Genomic DNA, 21,629 nt, shown 5'->3' with positions numbered 1-21,629 from the left:
AGGATCTTATTAAGAGTGCATTTTGATCAAGTTACTAATTGACCACCTGACCTTTCCAGCTTTGATGCATACTAAGAACCAGCTAAATAGAACATAATCAGCAAAGTCATCTGATTCTGGCAAAGGCCAGTGTGCCCTTAAATTAGCGGCATGCATCTGGTTTAAATCAACTAACATGTACCTCCCCCCTGCCTGATCTGGGTCCAGGGCCCTTCACACTGCAGGGCAGAATTCTGAAGATAAAACAAGGATAGTGCATTCAAAACAGAGTTGCCAATAATTAAAGAGATTAAATTTCAGCTACCTTATCTGCATGAGAGTACATAATGTCCAGGCATTTGGTAATGATCTACAGTGTTTTTCTGGTCTAGACCAGGGATTTAAAACTAACTGAAACTGTTAGTAACAGGAAGCTTTTACAGTCCTCCATAGCATATAAACTTTTTGGGACAACATTTTATTTTGTGTCTACATGATAAAAACATCATAAGGTTTGAATCTATAAATAGAGCTTCTAGATCAGGGGTCCTCAAACTTTTTAAACAGGGGGCCGGCGCGCGGATGAAGTGGCAGGCAGCCATCTGCGGCTGCTTGGTTTCCCCCCCCAACCCCGGCAAGGGAGGGGGGGGGCGGGGGGGTTCTGTAAATACCGGAGGCCGGATTGAGGACCCTGGGGGCCGTATCCAGCCCGCAGGCCGTAGTTTGAGGACCCCTGTTCTAGATACTCAAGCAAATACAAAACCCAACAATCACATAACAAAGAGCCGTATAGAGTTCTTATTTCACAGAAAAGTATGTGGTTCACCAGTTTGTTTCCTTCAAACGTTTGCTTCAAATTGCTCTGAATTTTCCAGGAAAAAAACCCTTGTTACTAAACATACAATTTTGTGTCAATCAAAATATTTAACTTAGCACAGTGGAAACATTTTGTTTCTATCTTCGTGTTACAATACATAAATATATATATATATATAAAAACCAACCCACAAAACAAAAAACTAATACCCAAACACATTTCAGAATTAAGCATCCTGTTCTGCTAACATCAAAAAAGATTTTTTCATCCACAACATAGGGACCCCTTCATCTTTCTTTTTTTGAAGCTTCAGTCATAGTTTCCTAAGGTTTTTCCCCTTTTAAATAAATCTTTCTTCAGACTATTGTCCAAACAGTTTAACCATTTGCACCTCAACAGCTTGGAGGACTGTGCTTGGATCAATCACCAGACTGTTCCTGGCACAGACCATTTCATTTTTGGACAGCTTTAGAAGAGGAGCTACCAACTAAAAAGTCTCTGTCAATGGTGGGTGGGTACATAGAAAGAAGAGGACTCCATCTTTCTGGGCTCTCAAGCCCATGCTTTGTGCCAGCCCACCCACTCATTTCTGAATGCTTCGTACTGCTTCAGCTGGCTTCATAAGGGACCACCATGGTATACTGAACTGGCCTGCTGAAGCCACTGGCTATTTTACACTAACAAGGACCCCTGGCACTGGGAGCTGAGCTGGCACTGAACAGGCTACTTAATTCCCATTCCCAATTGCTAACCTTCGGATCGTATGGTTAATAAAGTTCTGATATGAGATGCCTGCTTTGATGGAGACTAAGTAGAGAATATCTGCCTGGTTTCTTACTGCTGTGTACTCAGATTTGGCTGTCTTGGTACAAGCTCCAGTAGTGGATCCAACCTCAAATTGTCTGAGCAGCTGGAGTCCTGCTCTAGTATGTTAGCAGAGACAAAAAATACACATATGCAAGCAACACTTTTGGGAGGTAGAAGGTTGGAAAAAATCTCATCCAGAGTGCTTAAAGTAAAATTCAATACAGAATATTTTCCTATCAACATGCATGCAATTCTGCCCAGGCACAGACACAGACCACTGCCATCAAAAGCTCCCCCAGACCTGAGAGTAGAAGGGAAAGCAAAAAGCCAGTGTTGTCACCACAAAGGTGTAAGGCAGTTGTCAGCTGAGGCAGCAGACTGAGGTCTAATGTCTCAACTGACATGGCTCTGCTGCTTGAATGTCAGGAGAAATTAATGAAATAATGGAGGCAATAAGGTTAAGGGTGAGCCAAATCCAGGATCTACTAGGGTAATACTTCATGCTCTGTAAACTAAAAGTTGTTTAATCTTGCTATCTACCCATCCAAAGATGTTTCTACTTAGCTACTCAGTCTAAGATGTTGCTTTTAGTGCTCGCCTCTCATCATTAAGAACACTATTAGCAATCTCTGTAGAAAGAAAAAAATCAATGTATCAGACTCTCAGGATGTTTTTATGTTGGGAAAAGCACCCATTAAATTATCATGAAATGTTCATGGATGCATCAGAAGAAAGATGATAAATGAAGATCTTACTGTTGAATTGTTGATGGCAACAGAACAGAGGCTTGCCCTGTGGGCAGGAAGCTGGTTTATGTACGTCAGCTGGTTCAGGTCCCAGATGATGCAGGTTCTGTCATCGGATCCACTCACGAAGATGCTGTAGGTCACAGATGCAGCAAGGCAGGTCACTGCCTGAGTGTGCCCATACAAAGCCTGGTGGGGAAAAAGCAACAAATAAACCACAGCAGAGGCTGGCTGATTTACTAGGGAACCACAGTCCTACTGTCAGTTTGCTTAGTAAGAACAGCAACCTAGTCATTCTTTGGAGAACTGAAAAGGGTGTGAGGGGGTAATACTAAAGCATCTTATAGAAGCACCCTTGTTCTCAACTCATGATTGAAGAAAGTTGAGGCTCCAAGAGATTATATGACTTGCCCCAAGTTGCACAGTAACTCAGGGCCCTCGGCATACATTTCAGACTCTACAACTCGGCTTTGTGCTCAAAAGCACATTTTTCACTTCAGTCCATGCAGTTTTAAGTAAAATTTATGCTTGGAAATGACAGTTTCTCAATATTTTAAAAAAATTGTGAAATAAAACTCATCAGGATGTATTTCAGTGACATTCTCAATCTTATCTTTCTGTTTTTTGAACAAGTACTAATTTTTTTTTTTTCTTTAGTTAAGAAAAACAGCATTTGGGGAGAATTTTTGCTTTAAAGCCATACAGAAATTCCTTTCTCTTTCATTCTTTTTTTGTTATTTTTCATAGGTTCCAGAGATATAAGGAGTGCTCAGTTTAATTCAGCTTTATTTAAACTGTTTCATAAAAAAAGACAACACTTTAGGCAACTTAATAGCTCAGATAGAAGTCGTGGATTGAAATATACTGATGATAATTGTTTAATGCAGCATTCTCAAGTGACAGCAGTATACATTTCTGCTGTATAACCACCAATGACAGTAAAGCCTGTAGTGCAACAGAGCACAAGTCCTTCACAGCTTTCCTAAAAAGCCTTTAAGGGCTCAGTTTTTAGCTGCTTTACTGTGAAAAGTCAGACTTACCAGTTTTAACAGTAAATGCATATTCCCTGTTAACTTTCTCTACAGGACATAATTAGCACATCTTCAGTGTCTATCTCAGTTCAGCATGGAGCAGAACCACATGTCCCAGCTGATTTTTGCAAACACATCTCATACTCTTTTCCAGCGTGTGACTGCCAGACTGAACTCTTGCTGGCTCACATGTGCTGCCACTTGCCAAGGTTACTAGGACAACAGCACTGAAACATTAAATCCACTGGTGAAGACACTGAGCTGCAGCAGGCTCTGTACTACTGAAGGTGACCTGCAACTGTGAGGGATGAATTTCAGCTTGTGACTTTGTTTCATTCACAAGAACTTGTTGACTAAAAATACTGGTACAAAATGGGGTATCCAAGAGTGGTTTTCAGAGGTCACAAACACTCTCTACAGAGCGTAGAAAAGGAGGCTCAACAGTAGCTTTGGACAGGCTGTAGAATAGTCTCTTTTACAAAGCACTGGGCATAACCCAGTGCCTGCACTTGAGAACTGCACAAGATCTCTGCAAAAAGGGTTGGGACATGGCAGGTTCAAGGGCTCCAAATTTCCTTTCTTTCCTCCAAATCATGAAAGAAAATGTACCCACTGTGACAGCATCCAAACTGGCAAGTCAAGCCAACCTAAGCTCCTGCATAAGTTTTAATAAACCCCTTTTTTTAACCCAGAAAGATCCTACCTGGTGGTGAAGTGCTTTAAACACAAGCTGAGTGTGGAAGAGAGGGCTAGACCTGAGCACAGCTATAATCTCATCTTCAATCCACCAGTGTCTCAATGCATATTCATGCAAAGATGGTTGCATGCTTTTAGTTCTCTACCATCTTCTCATGACTGACAGGTTTCCCTTAATGGGAAGTACCCTGCAGCCTATTTGCAGAAACAACTATGAAGCATATCTCCAGAGTAAATTCACAAATATTAAAAAAGATGACCAGCTTCACCGCAGGAATGTTTAGTCCATGAAAACATAAACCAAGTTCTACCATCCAACTTAACTGGCTGACGGGGACACAGACATGTTGCAGCTATGCTCAACATCTCCCTAAGAGGTCTGTGTGGCAGACAGTATACTTTGCCTAGATGCTTCTCCCAGTCTATTGTCTCATATGGCCCAGATTTTCTGGGGGCTGGATTGCATGGATTGCTTTGCTCATGAACACTGAGGGAACTGGTAAATGCATGGATCAATACTGAGGCTATTATGCTCAATCTTTAGCGTTCCACAAAACTGTGGAAGCAGACCCTGCTAGAGAGGGAAAAGTGACTTTTTCTGCTGAAATATAGTTTCTGTACTTTACTACATTCCAAACCAGAATGTGTCAGTCCCATGAGACAGCTGGTAAGTGAATAGCATCCACTTTATAGCACATCAGCTTTACTTAAGCAAAGCTCACTCACATTTTTTTTTTGTTCAGCAGAAAAAGCAGTCACCATGAAACAGTGAATTACATGAAACCAGCAAGTAATTCACTGGAAGACATTTGGAACCATAGTTCAAATTTACATCTATGCCAGACAGTTGTTTAAAAAAAAAAAAAAAAAAAGAGAGAGAAAAAAAGCGCCTCTGCTAGCAAAGAAAAGGAAAAAGACACAGAATTTGTCAATGCATGATCTCACACCACTTTGTAGACTTTGCGTAATACCAGATTATTCATAGTGGAACACATCAGCAAAGCTGATTTTAGATTGTTAAAGAGAAAGGCGTTATATTGGAGATAAAAGACAGCCTTGTCAAACAGTTGCCTGAAACTCAAACTGACCCCCTGACTGGAATAATTTTGATGTTTATGAAGTTTACTGCTTATTCTTTCCTCTGCTGCTATTTCTTCCACTTCCATGTCCATGTCCTGCTTTGAAATAATAACCAGATGGATTAAAAGGTCATCACTGAAGATTTTATCTCATATTTCTGGCTTCTTCTCAAGCAGGAAACAATATAAACCTCAAAAAAGAGACTGCTCTAAACTCAGTTTCCCCCTAATTTCCACACACAAGGATTTCAGATAAATTAAGATCTAAATACTTCTCTGGAATCCCAACAGACACTGAAGTTTTCACATCATTTAATGACAAATAAAATATGTTTTGGCTCAGGGTAAGGAAAGCACTGAAATATCATCTAATACCCCTCCAGAGCAAATGAACACAAGCTTCTAACACTTGGAGATCTTGCTGATCAGTGAATCCTTTATTAGTTTGCCTAAAAGTAGCAGTGTTTTCTGCCTCAATTTCTTAGGGAAAAAGGGTCCTATGCTGCCTTTCTGATATGACAGAGGTGTACTCCAGCTTTACTTGTAAAGTTGAGAACTCATCACTGCTGAACCACACAAATCCTGCATGAGTATTCACTTTTGTAAATGAAATAGCATTTATACAGCTGTTTGATGACTATACACAAGCTCCAGATCAACAGCCACTAAAGGACTTGGGAAAATGAGGACACAAACTATATCATTCTTATTGGATGTATTTCTACCTCATGGAGTGTCAGATAAACCTTTTGTGTTCTGAATTCAGGTTGAAAGAAAAGAATCAAGAACTTTGCCTAGCTGAACCTTCATTTCCATTTGCTAAGTTTGCAGGGTGGTTTTGAGATCCTGTCCATTGCTATAGCAGCCCAAAAGAACTGTAAGCATCTCCAGGTGATACTGGTATCTGAAAATAAACCAAAGGCTGGCTGCACTTTGAGTGAGAAGAGCATATGCCTTATCTTGACTGTTTCTTTCATCATGATAAACTTTGGAAATGGTACCAAAGAGAAAAAAAAATCAAATAAACCCAAGCAGAGTTCATAACTATAAGCTGTGTATAAATATCAGGCATATTATCAGATTCAGACCTGATATCAGGTTGATAACATGCTGATTACTGGGTTTTCTCTGCCTTCTTGATTCACCCAAAGGTGTTTCCTCTGCCAGTCATCTGAGAGAAACTAATCTTCTGGTTTTCGTTAAGCTTCTATAGCAAAAGAGCCACAGTACTGACCTGTCTCAAGTTCAAACATTTCACTTTGTCCTTGACCAGCGAAAGTTCCCAGACACACACGACTGAGCTTGTTCCAGATGTGATTATGGTAGTTGCTGAAGGACACACAGCGCAGAGGCACTTTCCCCAGTCTGCCATGCACTCAAATGTAGACACGTTCTGTACAAGAAAGCAGCTTTAAGTCAAATGCTCATATGGTGATACCATGCATTTATTAGCACCAAATGGCAGATGCAGTTTTCAGAACTGAACTTCCATTTCTTCACATCCAGGAAAGAAAAGCTCATCTTAACCAGTCTCTATGCTCAAAGCACAGCTGCATAGTATGCACACACACAGGCTGTGGCTACATGCAGCTGTGCCGTTCCTCCAGGGCCCAAACAGGAACGCTGGACAAATATCAGTGCCTTACGTCTTAGGAGACCTGAGTCCCAATCCCTCTTGTGCCACAGGCTTCCTACATAACTTCAGATAAGCTTATTCTGCCACTATATAGTGACAGAATGCAAACATTCAACATAGATTAAAAAGAAAGCTCAGGCTGTGATGGCCACTGCTAACAATGTTAGTGCCAGGCTTTGCAATCCTCCTCTTGGATTGAAAAGCCAATTCCATTCTGTGCAGTAAATTCCACTTTGTGTCAGTCTGTGTCAACGGCTCTGTTAGCAGCACCCACATCAGCCTAAACCAAGGTCAGGTCTATTACACATTGCTACAACTACAGCACAAACATCCCTCTGCTCACGTTCTGCATTAGCTCTCTCCCACACAACAGGGACACCACTATGTTGCTAATGATTCTGGTGCAGCTGGATGACACATCTACAAAACACATACCACAGACAGACAAACCTTTACCTGCTTACGAGGACAATTTCTTCCAAGCTCATGTCCAGAGGCACTGTTGAGCCAGAGAGAACTTAAGTTGGATTCCCAACTATCCCTCACAGTGACTGTCTAATCACACTCATTATGCTCAGTGTCACTAGGATCAGTGACATCCTGACTTTTGAAGACACAACAGCATTCTGAACTGTTAAACAGATTTTAATTTAATTCAATGGAGAAAACTCTCAATAATTTTATACAGGGAGCAGGAAGTAAAGTATACCTCATGGCTTTTTCACTTCCATTGACTGTATGTCTGTAAAAACATAATGATGTGGCTTGCACAAATTCCTGAATGACATATTCTGCTATTCTGGTACCCAAGCTAACTCAGATCTCTTTGTGTGTCATAACATTGACCCAAACACATCCAAAAATCAGTGTGATTGTGCTAGAGAAACTGGATCTGTCAAGTGCCCTAACAAGCAGTGTGGTGACACAGACTGTTGCTTTTTAACAGCAAAGAAGTAAGAGTATTAACTTTCTAGCACAGAAGATATTATTATTTTGAATGAATGCACTGGGCTACACTGGGGAGACAGAGAAAAATTGACAGATGGTCCTGTTTTAATTCCAACAGAAAGTTCTGCACAATGAAATTTCTGATTAGTAGCCAGGAGACCTTGTGTTGTCCTTACAACCCATGAAATGGTGTTTCTCCTTCATTTTGATGGAGAACACAGTTACTGGAAGGAAAACCTGAGATAATTGAGATCAGAAATTACACATTTTTGAGCAGTCTACAATGACTTTGCACTCTGTTGGGATATACGACTTGAGATTCCTCAAAAAGGTTGACTGTACAGCATCCTCTGAAATCAACTCCACAACAGGCTCTGAAATGGGTGTCCAAACCAGCCAAAACCCACAACATATCATTCATTTCTGAAACACTTAGACTTTTCCTTATTTACCTTCTCGGACCCATAGTTGCCAAAGCAGCAGGTGAAGTCCTCAAATCCCCAGCAGAATGTTTTGTTCCAAAGAGGAGGAATTAAAACTTTATTTTTTTCGACAGCCAGAATGCCTTTCTCAGTATGAACAATGTGTCCAATAGCTCTCTTGGGATAGTCTGATAAGACAAAGAACATATTTAATTCTGAGGTTTTTAGAGCACTTATGTTAACTTTCATCCTTGCACGGCTTGTGTGGTGAGGCTGGCAAATCCCACATTTGGGCTCAGTGTTGAGGCCAGGCCCATAGACAGAAATCTGCTCTACAACTAGAGATTCCAGACAGAATAGTGGAAACACTCCTCTCCAATGGACCACATAATTCCATGAGAGGGAGTGATGTGCTCTGAAGGAGAGGGTTTAACAGCAGTGTCATTAAGCTGCCAGTGCAGACTGCCTTATGCCATGCACTACAGAGGATGCTGGGCATGCCACCAACAGCCTCTGTAGCACAGCTATGGGAGCCCACTGTCCCTACCAAGATGTGCAAAGAACACCATCGTGGCGTGAAGTAGACACAGTGAAATTTTCCAGGGTAAGGAAAATACAGACTAAGAAAAAGATGATAAAAAAGAAAAGATGTGAAGACTGAGAAGTGGGGAAAGACCGACATAATTTACTTTGCTGTTGAATATAAAAAGTGAGAATGCAAATGGAAAACAGTGAGATTTGTGTTTCAATTTAACATATTCAGAATGTATAAGAGAGAAAAGATTTAGGTTTCTTATAAAAAAAAATGTATCTTCTTAACTCTACAACAGAAGTTTCAAGATTTCTCCTGAGTATTTGAGTGTTTTCAATGCCCACTCACAATAAACATATATACAAATAATAATTGGCAGAAGGGATCTTGATTGCACCAACTCATACAAAGCTGCATGAATATTTTTCTGCTCTTGAAAATTCAGATTCACCCCATCCAAGAATTCTGTACTTATTAGCTCAGGAAATGGAGCACAGTCCCTGCAGCACCTTTTATTGTAACTGGTGAGAGTTTCAGATTTTGCAGGCTGCTCATAAAAGGAGGAAGAATTCCACTTGAGTGAAGGGACAGCACAGTCTCTCTTCCTGATGAGCTTTTGCCTTGGGCATTCCTCGATGGATGTGGTTTCGTGAAGAGCTAGGACAAAAGAATGGCATTAGAAAACTAATATCTATTTGCCAGATCATACAGGAGAGACATCTGTTTAAATCCTTAATCATAGACTCTAGGACTATCATACACAAACCTCTTCATTGTGGTATCATCTTACCATTGTTACATTTTCATCAGACTACATCCTTTCCTCACAGAGATAGGAAGCTAATCCCAGTAATTCAGAAGAGGGAAAAGTATAGGTGAGACTTTGAGCTGCTTTTATTTGACTGTACCCATTCCTAGACTAGTGGTTACTCATGTGACTGTACTGAAGCAGCAGTACCCAGATTTGATGCCACAGCTGTATGGCATACAACAGGAACAGCATGATTAGAAGGTGGAATCACATACATGTGTGGGTGCATACTGATGTAGTACATAATCTGAGGAATTCTATAGCCCATCTTTCAACATATTTAAATCAGAAAATGTCTCTGATTTAAATTTCTATTCTTGCTTTCCAGTTGAAATCAAGATCAAAACAAATTATGCTCTTTACTCGCATGGTAAAGTGGTACCTGCTTTGGTATCTGTCCGAAGTTGCTGACAAAACCCAGGACAGTGTTCTTAATCAAAGGATCTTTAACATTGTTGAGGTCCATCTTGTCTCCATAGAAGTAAGGGTGATAGGTGTTAACTGCCTCCACCGCAGCTGAGCCATGTTGCTTGTAGCCAAAAATCAGATCTATCCAGCGATGGAGGTGTGCACTGACATAGTCACTTTCCAGTGCCTGAAACCAAAATAAAATTAATTAATTCAGCAGAGTGTATCCATGACAAATACATTACCACTTTCCAATCCTTGCTGGAGACTGAAATTCTGTGCAAGAGAATCTTTACACTTTCAGTTTCTCCAGTACCACCATTCTCAGCACATCCTCACAAAATGTGACCAAAGAGATGAAAGGTGGATCCCCACAGGAAAAGGAAGGACAAAGTGCAGCATGCTTGTCTTAACAGACACCAGAAGTAATATCCTTAGAGACACCACAGGCAGGTTCCACAGAGTGGAAGTGCTCCACAGGTCTTGGCACATCCTCCAGCTTCTAGCACACATTAAAGCCTGTGCTATCATGTCTTCACCGATACTGTTACTGACACAAGACAGTCTAAATGAGCAAAACAGCTTTTAGCATTTGGTGCCACCACTTTGCTCTATGGACAAATCACAGGTGAATTTCTATTTGTAGAAATATGCCTTATAAATCATACTGAGTAGCAAAGACTTTATTTGAGAAAATACATATCAATATAGATTGGAAAGGGAGATGACTAGAAGAGGGGCTTCTAAGTGGGGTCTGAAGGATATAGCAGGAGAGACTGCATGCCATGAACTAGCAAAGAGAATTTAGAACTTGCAGTGAAATGGCAAGGGGTGCTGCAAGCCGAGACAGGGAAGGGGTTTTGCAGTAGGAGACTTGGGGTGCAACAGGGCAGCTGTATGACAGAAGCTTCAAGACAGCCTGAGTTTGATCAACAAACATTTTGCTACCCTTGCAGGACTTAAGCAGAGACAGTCACACCACTGGATTTCCTCATCATGGAAAAACTTGGGATCTGAACTTTTCCCGCCAAATAAGAAATGGTTTACTTCAGTTAGATTTTCTACCCATAGTGACAAGTGTGTGGATTAATGGGACCAGAAGAAACAATTACTACTAAAAAAGACTGGGAGAGATGTTACAAGGTAATACATCCACCCCAATGTGGGCTCCCTAGAAAGCTCAATGTAAACATGGTGGAAAACACAAGTTTTCCTTGAAGATCCAGAGAGCAATTTATAAGCAGCAGACAAAAGTTTCAGTTGAACCTTTGCCCACCTCCAGGTTACCCAGCCTTACCCATGAGGCTTCACTAAACATTAGTGCCCCTGCCATCACCTGCCTCACCAAATTTTTGTGGATTCCCAAACAGCCTTGCCCAATAATTCAAGCAGCAGTGTTAAGCATTATTAAAAATACTTTCCGATCTCCAAATCATTTGACTGCGCAATACTCCCTGATGCTCAGTTAAAGGTCTCCCAAGCAGACCATCCCACCCAAAGCACAGTGGAAATAAACAAGCTAATGGGATCCAGAACAATGGCTCATTTCACAGAGCCGACAGTTAGCCCAGTGCAGCTGGTTTAAATGACCCTGCCCACAGCTATAACAATCACGGGGCAGCTCAGAGAACAAGTGTGGCATACAATCTGTCCCCTGCAAACAACAGGAAAACACTTATGAACAGACTCAGAACTCATCCTTATTAATAAAAGCAGTTAGTCCATGAATTACAAACTGTAAATTTTGCCTGGCATCACTGCCAGAGAAAAACAAAGCAACCAACAGAGCTGCAAATGTGCAGCCTCTCAGTATTTCACTGAGCACTATGACAAGCCCAACCAGGGAGGGAGAACTTGGTGTCTAATAAGGAAGTAAATAAATTTCTTTAGTAGATGAGATTCCTAACTTATTAAACATGAAACAGGGAGCTACTCAGTTTTATGTCAAGAGCAATTCTTTGCTCTCATATTCTTTAAAGCAATAGTCAAACCTCAGAACAGTGTTCATCTGGATCAGTTTAATGCACCAAACTCATTGTGAAGCCTTCTAAAACTGACCACGGTACCACTAACAAGTACACCCAGTCTTGTGGATGGTTTCAGAAGACAGAAACCATTATATGTTTCAGAATTCAAGATCTCTAACTCTCCACTTCAGAGTCAGATGAACTTCCCAGGCAGGCTAATCGACTTTCCACAGCAAGATTTCTTGCATCCTCCCGTGTAACACCTAGTACTACCTATTTGTTGGGGACAGAATATTCATTGACTGTACGTGATATCTGATCAGGTCTGGCAAATCATTAAGAACATGAGTCTATAAATGTGATCTTTCATTTGCTAAACTGCTCCTATTTGAGATTTGAATTAATTTATAAAAGTTGTGTGGTTTTATCAGTAGTGCCAATGTTATCAAATAGTGCAGCTCAGTGGAAGCAGGTCTGTAGAACAGAACAGATGGTTGAGAGGGCCCAATATCCACATTACACTGTGGGGGCTTTACTTCAAATTAGATCTAGTCTGCTCTTACAGGCTGAATGCCATCAGCATCTGTAGTGCACAACTGGAGTGCAGCTTTTGGGTTTGTTTCATCCAAAACAAATCTAGTTCACACAATTTGAGATCACTGCAATAAGAGCAAAGCCACATTATGCAGGGATGATTGATAGATTAATTTCCAAACTGCACTCTTACTCCAATGTACAAGGCAAAAACAGATGTTCCCCATTTTATCTAAGTGCCTTCAGAGTGCTCACCATTACACAAGCAGTAAGGAGCACGGCTCAGTGCTTTACACTCCAAACAAGCCACAATATACGAGACAGGATTTCTCCCTATGTTTTTCTTTAAAAAAACATCAGCGTAAAATTGCAGCAGCTTTCAGGCATCCATGGATTTCTGTCTGCAGCACCTCTGTTAAGGAGGGACGGTGTTATCCTTCCCATATTTGGGAATCTGGAGAACAGAGACTAAGGACCTTGAAGTCACATAGACAGCATGAGATACAGCAGGGAAAGGAACCAGAGTGCCCCAAAACCTTCATGCCTTCATTGGAGCCACTGGGGAACACCGGGGAACTGCTGCATGTTTGACCTCAGTGGCTAACATCTATTTGCACTGGGTGGCACTGAGCTGCTTCCCTGCAAGGGAAGGGATCAGGCACTTGCTAGGCTCAACTCTTCATTTTAGCAAGGACTGTACTTCAAGTGGCAAGCCTGCAGTGCACAGAACACTTACTCAAGTATCTCCTCCCTCATAGCAGAAGTATCACCATGTGATTATGGGCACTGACAAAAACTCGTTTCTGTCTTCCCTTCCACTACTTTTCAGTGTGACTGGAGCTCTGGGTCTCTAAATCACTCTCCAGGAGCTTCAGAGATGTCAGTCTCAGTAATACTTATTATTGTGCATGTACAGGAGCTTAAGCAGTCTGAACATGGCGCTTAACCTCTCTGCATCTCAGTTCTTTGGCAAAAACATTGCCTTCTTATCCCCTCAAGCTAATAGGTTGCAAAAAAGCAGGAGATAGACTCTGACTGAAAAATGGAAGCTAGATTCTGGGGGAAATGCAGACACTGAACGGTGTTTCCAAATCAGAACAAAAAACCCCAACTCTCAAGTTTTCTCATGTATTAAAATCCACAACCCCTCCCCTCCCAGTTCTAAATGTGGAAAAATCACATCCTTTTATTTTACTAATAATGGACCTATATACCATACACTATTAGTTCTAACAGTTACATCATAAAATAAAATATTTTCAGTTCAGCCTGTAATCTAATATAAACATTGCAATGAAAAGATAATTTTGAAATGTTTTGATAACAAAGACAGAAAGTTGAAATGATTCATTGAGACATTTCTTGTTATTACTGACACACTCCTATTTCAATCTGACTAGTTTTCTGGAGAAAAGCTCTTCTATGCATTTTTTCCCCAGATAGGTTTACTCACTGTGTGCTTGTCAGCCCAGTAAAACTGGGCTGTGATCTGAGTTACACAGGTAACTGCTACAGAAATAGAAGGTAAAACAAAGAACAAGGAGATTAATGTGGCTTCTGCAAAGGGACTGATTAGTTACTGCATATGCTGTAAATTCAATGTACTGGCTTAGGTTACTAAACTGCATGACAGCATACCACTGAGTCAAGCTACTAGGCATGGAGACACTTGAAACCTGCTAATAATAGTAAGCAGCTATTCTCCACACCACATAATTTTGAATATCATTAATTCACAAGCTGTTTTGTACTGAGGCAGGATTCTGGGGCAAAAAGTGGTAGATGACTACTTTCAATGACATTTCCGAAATGATTGAAAACAACATTTTTAATAAGTGTTGTTGTTTAAAAGTTACCCATTTCAAAATAGGTAAAGTAGCAAGACTGAAATTTAACTTCTTTTAAATATTTATTAGCATTATTGTTCTGCCACAGATTTAAAGTGAAGCGTTCAGGTGATGAATTCACAATAGAGACTAAAGGGAGCTGCTTAATCGATTACACAACAACAACAAAAAAGGATATATCTCATTATACACTCAACAGTCCTTAAAAAGAAACAAAGGCAGGACTACTGCACAAGAAAGCAGGCAAGCTCAGACTCAATTCATATACAAGCTCACTCACAGGAGTAACCTGAGCACGTGTGAATGAATCCAGAGTTGAACAGGCTGGCTCTCAGAGCTATTCACCAGCCAAAGTGTTTGCAGAATTAATTTTGCAAAATGTGTAGATGATGTACACTACTACGAGCCTGTTCTCTTAAAACTGGTTTAACAGAAGAAAATTTTCCTCAGGATGGATTCACAGCCCATAGAACAGCTTATAAAGGATTTTTTTTGGTTTATTCTTTAAACATGGATAAAAAAGGCATTGTCAAACATGGGACTAAGGCTAGATTACTTGACAGCACCCAGGTGGCTGCAAGGAGAAGGAGACATAAGAGGCCAGAATAAATAAATCAAACAGATGCATAGGGTCTCAAGAGGGAAAGCAGAGACACTAAGTATAGGGAGTGGAGCCATAGAAAAGTTCAAATAATAAGGGCAGTGGGAAGGAGATTTGTGTGCAATGCAGACAATGGAAATGGTCCCCCTTCCAGTTATCTCTGTAATGACTTGAAACAAGGTATCAGGATGTTAGAAAGAATAAGCTGAAGATTCAAAAGAATGCCCAAGAAAAACATGTAAATTATTTAGTAGTATGTACATCACAAGAAATATGGATTCTGCATGCAGCACAGCAGTGCAAAGCAAGGGACATGAAAGTAATGGTAACTTAATGGGAGCAGGGCAGTTATTGTCAATGGTTAAAGGAACAGTGGTGAAAAGAATATTTACAAGACAAGAGTATGACTGAGTTTTTTTCAGAACAGGAACAAAAAAGTTACGATAGTCATTAAGGAGACAGGATTTAAACCAGCGTTTGGAAAGGTTAACTGAAGAAAGGCTTATTTGGAGATACCAAAATAGAGAAGACGGATGTATCCATAGGTTTGGATAAAATCACCTACAAAGAGATTACAGAGAGTGAAAGTTGAACTCCCAAGGGGAGGACCTGCCGTAGCATAGGAGAGGTGAGAAGAACTCACTGAGGCAGAAACTGAAGGTACACGTGACAAATCAGGATAATGCAATGCCTTGAAAATCATAGGCTAATTGTTTAGTCCCACTGATGCTAAAACATATCATCATCACATTTCTGGTATACAGCAACAATCTGTCTGTACTCACAAATACAGATTGACTCATTGTGCCACAGGAAATCTGATGACATAATGCAGAGGCACTATAGTACAGCCCATTGCCTTTATAGCTCTAACAAAAAGACACCTGCACCAAGACATTCTGCTGCAAAGTCTGCATTCATTGCAATAACCTTCATACAGAATTGCATTTGTTCTCACTGCTGCATAGCAGGTGACATCATGCGAAGTCAAGATTTTCTAAGTACTAATAGATAGCACTAATTGTAGTTAAGTCTCAGGACCTTAAACCGATTTGCTTTCAAATTGCCAAGGCTAACTCCATTAAAGGCAGGAAATCACATTAGGTTTTCCCCTCCCCAAATAAAAACATAATTGTAGTCCTAACATGACTCAGAGATGAAGGTAGATAGTTTAAACACACACACAGCTGGTTAGCCACAACATGGAACTATATGCATATAAATGTCACGTGTATGCATTATGTTATGTTCACATACACTTACAGGCTGAGATAGGTCCATGTCACAGACCTAGATACAAACTTCACCTGTCTGGAAAGTTGGTCGTGATTCAGGGTGAATTGTCAGACAGACAAATAGACATGTGAAGTTCAGAATCCACATGAAGTCTGCAAAGGCAGGACACACTTGGATCTAACATTTTGGTTTGTGACTCTGGCCTTCAGAGCTTCATTTTCAGTGCAACTCAGTGCAGCATTTTGTCACAAATCTTGATACTCACTGACCTGTCTGTGCAGAAGAATGAATTTATAGGGGTCCCCGTCTGCCCAAGGAGGAAGCTGCACATCTCCCAGCACTGTTCCATCCTGCATGCAGCCTGCAGGAATTACAAAGGGAGAATTAAAAACAAGAATCACACACATTGCAAATAGAAATAGATTTTCTAAAACACTGAAGTCAAAGGGAACTGACGTGACGTTCCCACATGCAGTTTCAGGTTCTACATCAAATATAGTGCCATAGAACACTGCAGAACCAATTTCTCCTGGCATTTCTGATCCAATAATAAAGCATTGAGATGTTCTAATAACTGTCACTAATACAGTAAAAATATGCATGTCCACAGCACAAAACATTTTAGCACTGACTGCAAACTCAGACAAGACAAACTTGTTGGCACAACTTTCTTTTTATACATAATCCTGTGGGCCTAACTGCCAGATATTCCTACTAAAACAGGCACTGAAAAAGATTTTGTTGTCAGGTACTTCGCAATCTGATCCCTTTCAGGAGTTGAGCATATGTTCTGAAATCAGAGCACAGTGTTGCACAATAGGATGAATTCAAATCTAAGTTGAGGCTCAGGTCCGGGACCGTGTCTCCTTACAGTGTGGCAGTGAACGGATTCTGGTGCTTGGCTTTGCCTGTTGTAAAATCTTCCTGTATATTTACTCTCTGTCGGTAAGATTCTGGTGTCTTTTTTAGGTCCCTCCACTTGATTCCACTCAGGTCAGTCTCTGGATCTTGATCTCAGCCAGGCTGTTTCTTGACCTCCCCTCAGGATGAAAGTACCCCTGTTCTTTCTTACCTTCTAACAATCTTGTAGCATCTTTTTCCCCTTCTGCTCTTTTCTTAGCATGCCTATGCTGGTTTTTTGCTGGTATAGAGTTTATTTTCTTCATAGCAGCAAGTACGGGGCTGTGTTTTGGATTTGTGCTGAAAACACTGTTGGTAACACAGGGATGTTTTCGTCACTGCTGAGCAGCGCTCACACCGAGCCAAGGCCCTTTCTGCTCCTCACCCACCCCACCAGCGAGGGGCTGGGGGTGCACGAGAAGTCGGGAGGGGACACAGCTGGGACAGCTGCCCCCAGCTGACCAAAGGGATATTCTGTGCCATATGGCGCCATGCTCAGCATATAAACTAGGGGGAAGGAGAAAGGAGAGGGACATTCAGAATGATGGTGTTTGTTTTCCCAAGTAACCGTTACGTGTGATGAAGCCCAGCTTTCCTGGGGGTGGTGGAAAACTTGCCTGCTGATCAGAAGTGGTGAATGAATTCCTTGGTTTACTTTGCTTGCATGCACAGCTTTTGCTTTACTTTGTAAACTGTCTTTGTCTCAACCTATGAGTTTTCTCTCTTTTACTCTTCCGATTCTTTCCCCCACCCCACTGCGGGGAGTGGGTGAGTGACTGTGGTGCTTGGCTGCCAGCCAGGCTTAAACCACAACGATGTCTCATTTCACTGAGATCTTAAATAAAAATATACCTAGACCTCAATACCTTGAGTTAAGTTGCCTTGCCGTCATCAGTTTAGGCTGATTCTTAAGGTATTTCTCTGCTGCCTTAATTGTTAATCAACCTGTGTCCACTACAAAAAGCAGCTTTGCATTTTATGCAAATTATGTGAATTTCCTGTAAAGTGAAGTGGATCAGGACTGCCATGACTATTTCTGAATACTATTTTTATTGGATTCTCTCTGACCCTCAATCACTGATGCAGAAAAGTCTAAAGACAGTGTACATTCAGAAGGGATTGTGATGCTGCTTGAGGCCAGGGACAGTGTATCAAGTTCATGTGACTTGTGCAGAACATTTTAAGATTATAGGGAGGACATTTGACAACTTTAATCACCTTGTGATCTTGCACAAAATTTAAAAAAACACCTTTCACTAACACCATTTTACAATTGATCTATCTGCAAAAGTCAAATTAATATATTGTTCATAGCCACATAGATGTGATGATGCAGACCAAATTTTCAAGAGCAACTATCTAGATTGCTTATATCAAAATCCACCTTGGTCTGACAAAATTTGTAATTCTTTTGCACAGTAACTAATAGGAACTACAGTCCCTTCTGAGCTGTAAACTTGGTTCTTCTCATAGCATTCAGATAACAGAAGCTTGTATTCTTGTAGCCTTATTTTAATAAAAGCTCTCATCACTAGAGAGCCTGGTCAGTCCACATAGTCCAGGGACCAACTCTCAACACATGATCCAGATCTTTTCCCTTGTCATTATGCTGACGAGCCGAAGGGGAGCCCTGAAGTCCCTTCTAGAACTTACCAAGTTCAAAGTGATTTGCATTGGTCAGGAACTCTGGCAAGTAGAAGAATTCAGGGATGAGTTCCCTGACATCACTCATGTTGTCCCTTGATGCTGATTCCCACGTGCTCTTGACACTGTGAAACATCCTGTCTGCAACATCAAAATTCCCACCCTGTGAAATGGAGACAGACAAAAAAACTGCAGTGCAAATATTTTGTTAAATAAAAAGTAGATGCAGAATCTTAGCCAATTCTGCAATAATCATCTTATCACATGTTTGATTAGGTGATAGCTCAAGATCTGTCCCAGCTCTGCTAACTGTGATCTCATATTAGGGGCTGCCTTAGTCCTGATTTGTAAATATGTAGGTTGAGAATACCATTAAAGCTGGGAGTCTTGGCGTAGCTTGCAATAACACAAGAAGCAAGCAGAAATGATCATGGGCAGCTTGAGAATATCAGAATACCCACTATTAATCCTTCTGAAAGCAATTAATTCCTTTCACCCCAAAATGATTTTCAAGCAGTGGACTTCAGTGGTTTTGCTTCAGTTGAGACCCAAATAGTTGTGAACAATCTTATGCACAATTCTACTGAGAAAAACCTTTGGGGAAGGGGCAGTACCACTGAAATAGCATTCATCAGCTCCACGCAAACAGGAAAGGCCCAGCTGGCAGGAGCCTGCAGGGGCTGTTCATTCCTTATGGGAAGGAACAACAGCATAAAGAGGGGAAGAAAGGAGGAATATCTGGGTCCCAAGCTGAATTGATGTGTAACGAAGGAGAAACAAACTACCTCACATCCTGAGAGAATCTGAACATGTTTAGTTTCACAAGAGTCAAACACTAGACAAAAGCAGCCTCAGTAGCCCAGGATGTCATTTTGAGCTAACCCCTCAAGAAGAAAGTAAAGAATAAAATAAATCACTTACTGAATCAAGGGTATATGCCTTACAATGGAACCATATCTCCTACAGGATTTTCTAATGAGATTTCATATACTGTATGCATCTGTGAAAATCCAAGTCCACCTTTACATAGGGATCCTTACGTTAGGCATGAAAGGATTTATTTTAACATAAAATTTCTACAATAATGGAAATAATCAAACAAAAATCAGGGTTTTTGAGATCATCTGAATGAGTTTGCCAGAAAGAACAAGTTGCTTCAGAAGAAAGCTGACTTTCTAACTGTATGAAGTGACAGAACCAAATTGTTTCCCAATACCTTGTTTAGGTACTGGCAGCAGTATAGCTGCCCAACTGCAGCATGCTCCCAGGCTAATATAGGTATTTCTCATTGGACTTAATTAATTTGGATTATATGTCATGGGACATAACACTACATCCCACTGATAGGGCTCAAGAGATATTGTCAGAGATAGAACAAGTACCTTTAAATAGTTCTGCAGTGCAGTAAAAATGTATGAATGATTGCTCATCCTCAACCATTCAATCCTCAAAGCTGCTTCACTAGGCAAAAAGAATAAGCCAGTAGGATTGCACAATGAAGACACTAAAACCCAGAGGTGGTGCAAGAGTCAATCTGTTAATGAACATGAGATGCCATCACATTCTGTCTATGGCTGACCCCTTGGGAAAACTTGATAGCTTTTGGTTAGTTTTCTCTCTGCCTGTAGACTGTTGCATGTGCCAGATGAGGAGAATGCTGTCATCCTGCATATAAACAGTCAGCTGTTCTGACTTGCAGTCTATTAAATAAGAAGATAATGTCTAAGCATAATCATGCTATAAGGATGGAATCCTACTCCCATGGATCAGATGAATCCAAAGCAGCAGTTTCCACATTGGTTTCTGATGATAAGAACCACTGCCCTTTTGACCCTGCAAGTACCTGCACACTTATGATGCAACCCCTTTGGATCTTCAAATTCTGCTAAGTCTGGGAACTGCAAGTCAAAAAATAACTTTTGCTGTATCTTTTCTTAGGGAGAAACTACCCCCATGGATAAGCTATCAAAACACAGAAATCAATAAACCCTAAGTTCTGAAGCCACATCTCTGCACTTGTCTTTCGAGATAGACTCCCACCAAAAGCCAACACATTCTAGATGGAAAAAAACCATCCCTGCTTCCCCTGGTGTGAATTCTGACAAAGCTTTTGGTCCAGCCTCATCTCTAAATGACAACGTAGTTCTGCTTTACCTTCTTGTCCTCCTCCTTTATACCACTGACAATTGTGAAGCCTTCCCATACCCACTCAAGGGACTGAGTGAAAAAGTGGCTAATCACATGAGTAAGCCTAGCTGGAGTTAATCTGAAGCACAAGGTCATCTTGTTCTTGATCGTTATTAGGCAGGAACCCTTGGAGTCAAATTCAAATTGAAATTAAAACAGAGTAGAAGGAGGACTATAAATAAATCAACAGCTAACAAGTATCTCATTGAAGCATATTAAAGGGCTTTGTATATTTAATCTGCACACAGCATGCTGTGTCTGGTGGTGATTGATGCTTTTTCATCTTTTTTTGCAGCTTTTATGAGAGCTGATGGTAATCTCCTGAGAAACAATATGATTTGTAATAAAAAGATTACCTGTATTAAATAAAAATAATATATACATAGGAAATGCTGTTAGCGCGACAAATCTGGTTAAAGATATTACCACCACGAAAAAATGTGATTTTTTCCCTCGCTGTCTAATTCATTTTCGGGAAAAGTAATATCTTTAAAACTTAAGCCTGTATTATTTATAAAGGAAGCAATAACTGATTTTCCCATTTCCTATATTAATAAATTTATTTGCATATATTTATATCAGAATTAATGAGTTTTCTCTCTCTATGAATGCAGAAACTGCACTGAAATGGAAAAAGAGAATCAAGAACTGCTTTATTTCTTTAGATTCTAAGTTGACATAAACACTGATGGCTTTTCTGTAGCTAGACACAGTAAGTCGGTATTTTCTTTCCTTTCAGTAGAGGCCTTATACTGTCTGTCATCAGGAATACTGGAAAAATATGCTTTTTAAAACTACAGT

General features: G+C 40.5%; 1 protein-coding gene across 2 annotated transcripts in view; it reads right to left on the bottom strand.

Annotated features, from left to right (window-relative positions):
• WDFY4 (WDFY family member 4) overlaps positions 1-21,629 on the bottom strand; it is a 144,763-nt gene that overhangs the window by 5,509 nt on the left and 117,625 nt on the right. For both annotated transcript variants that reach the window (XM_037400317.1, XM_037400318.1), the window contains exons 52-58: positions 18,651-18,804; positions 16,367-16,458; positions 9,887-10,099; positions 9,203-9,350; positions 8,192-8,349; positions 6,390-6,548; positions 2,359-2,538 (exon numbers count right to left, since the gene is read on the bottom strand). In XM_037400317.1, coding sequence (XP_037256214.1) covers positions 2,359-2,538; positions 6,390-6,548; positions 8,192-8,349; positions 9,203-9,350; positions 9,887-10,099; positions 16,367-16,458; positions 18,651-18,804 — 1,104 coding nt within the window. The remainder of the gene's footprint in view (positions 1-2,358; positions 2,539-6,389; positions 6,549-8,191; positions 8,350-9,202; positions 9,351-9,886; positions 10,100-16,366; positions 16,459-18,650; positions 18,805-21,629) is intronic.

This window comes from Falco rusticolus, chromosome 9 (assembly GCF_015220075.1).
Source record: "Falco rusticolus isolate bFalRus1 chromosome 9, bFalRus1.pri, whole genome shotgun sequence".
Lineage (NCBI taxonomy): Eukaryota > Metazoa > Chordata > Aves > Falconiformes > Falconidae > Falco > Falco rusticolus.
Note: the sequence above shows the minus strand (reverse complement) of the source record. Positions and strands in the feature narration are given on the sequence as shown.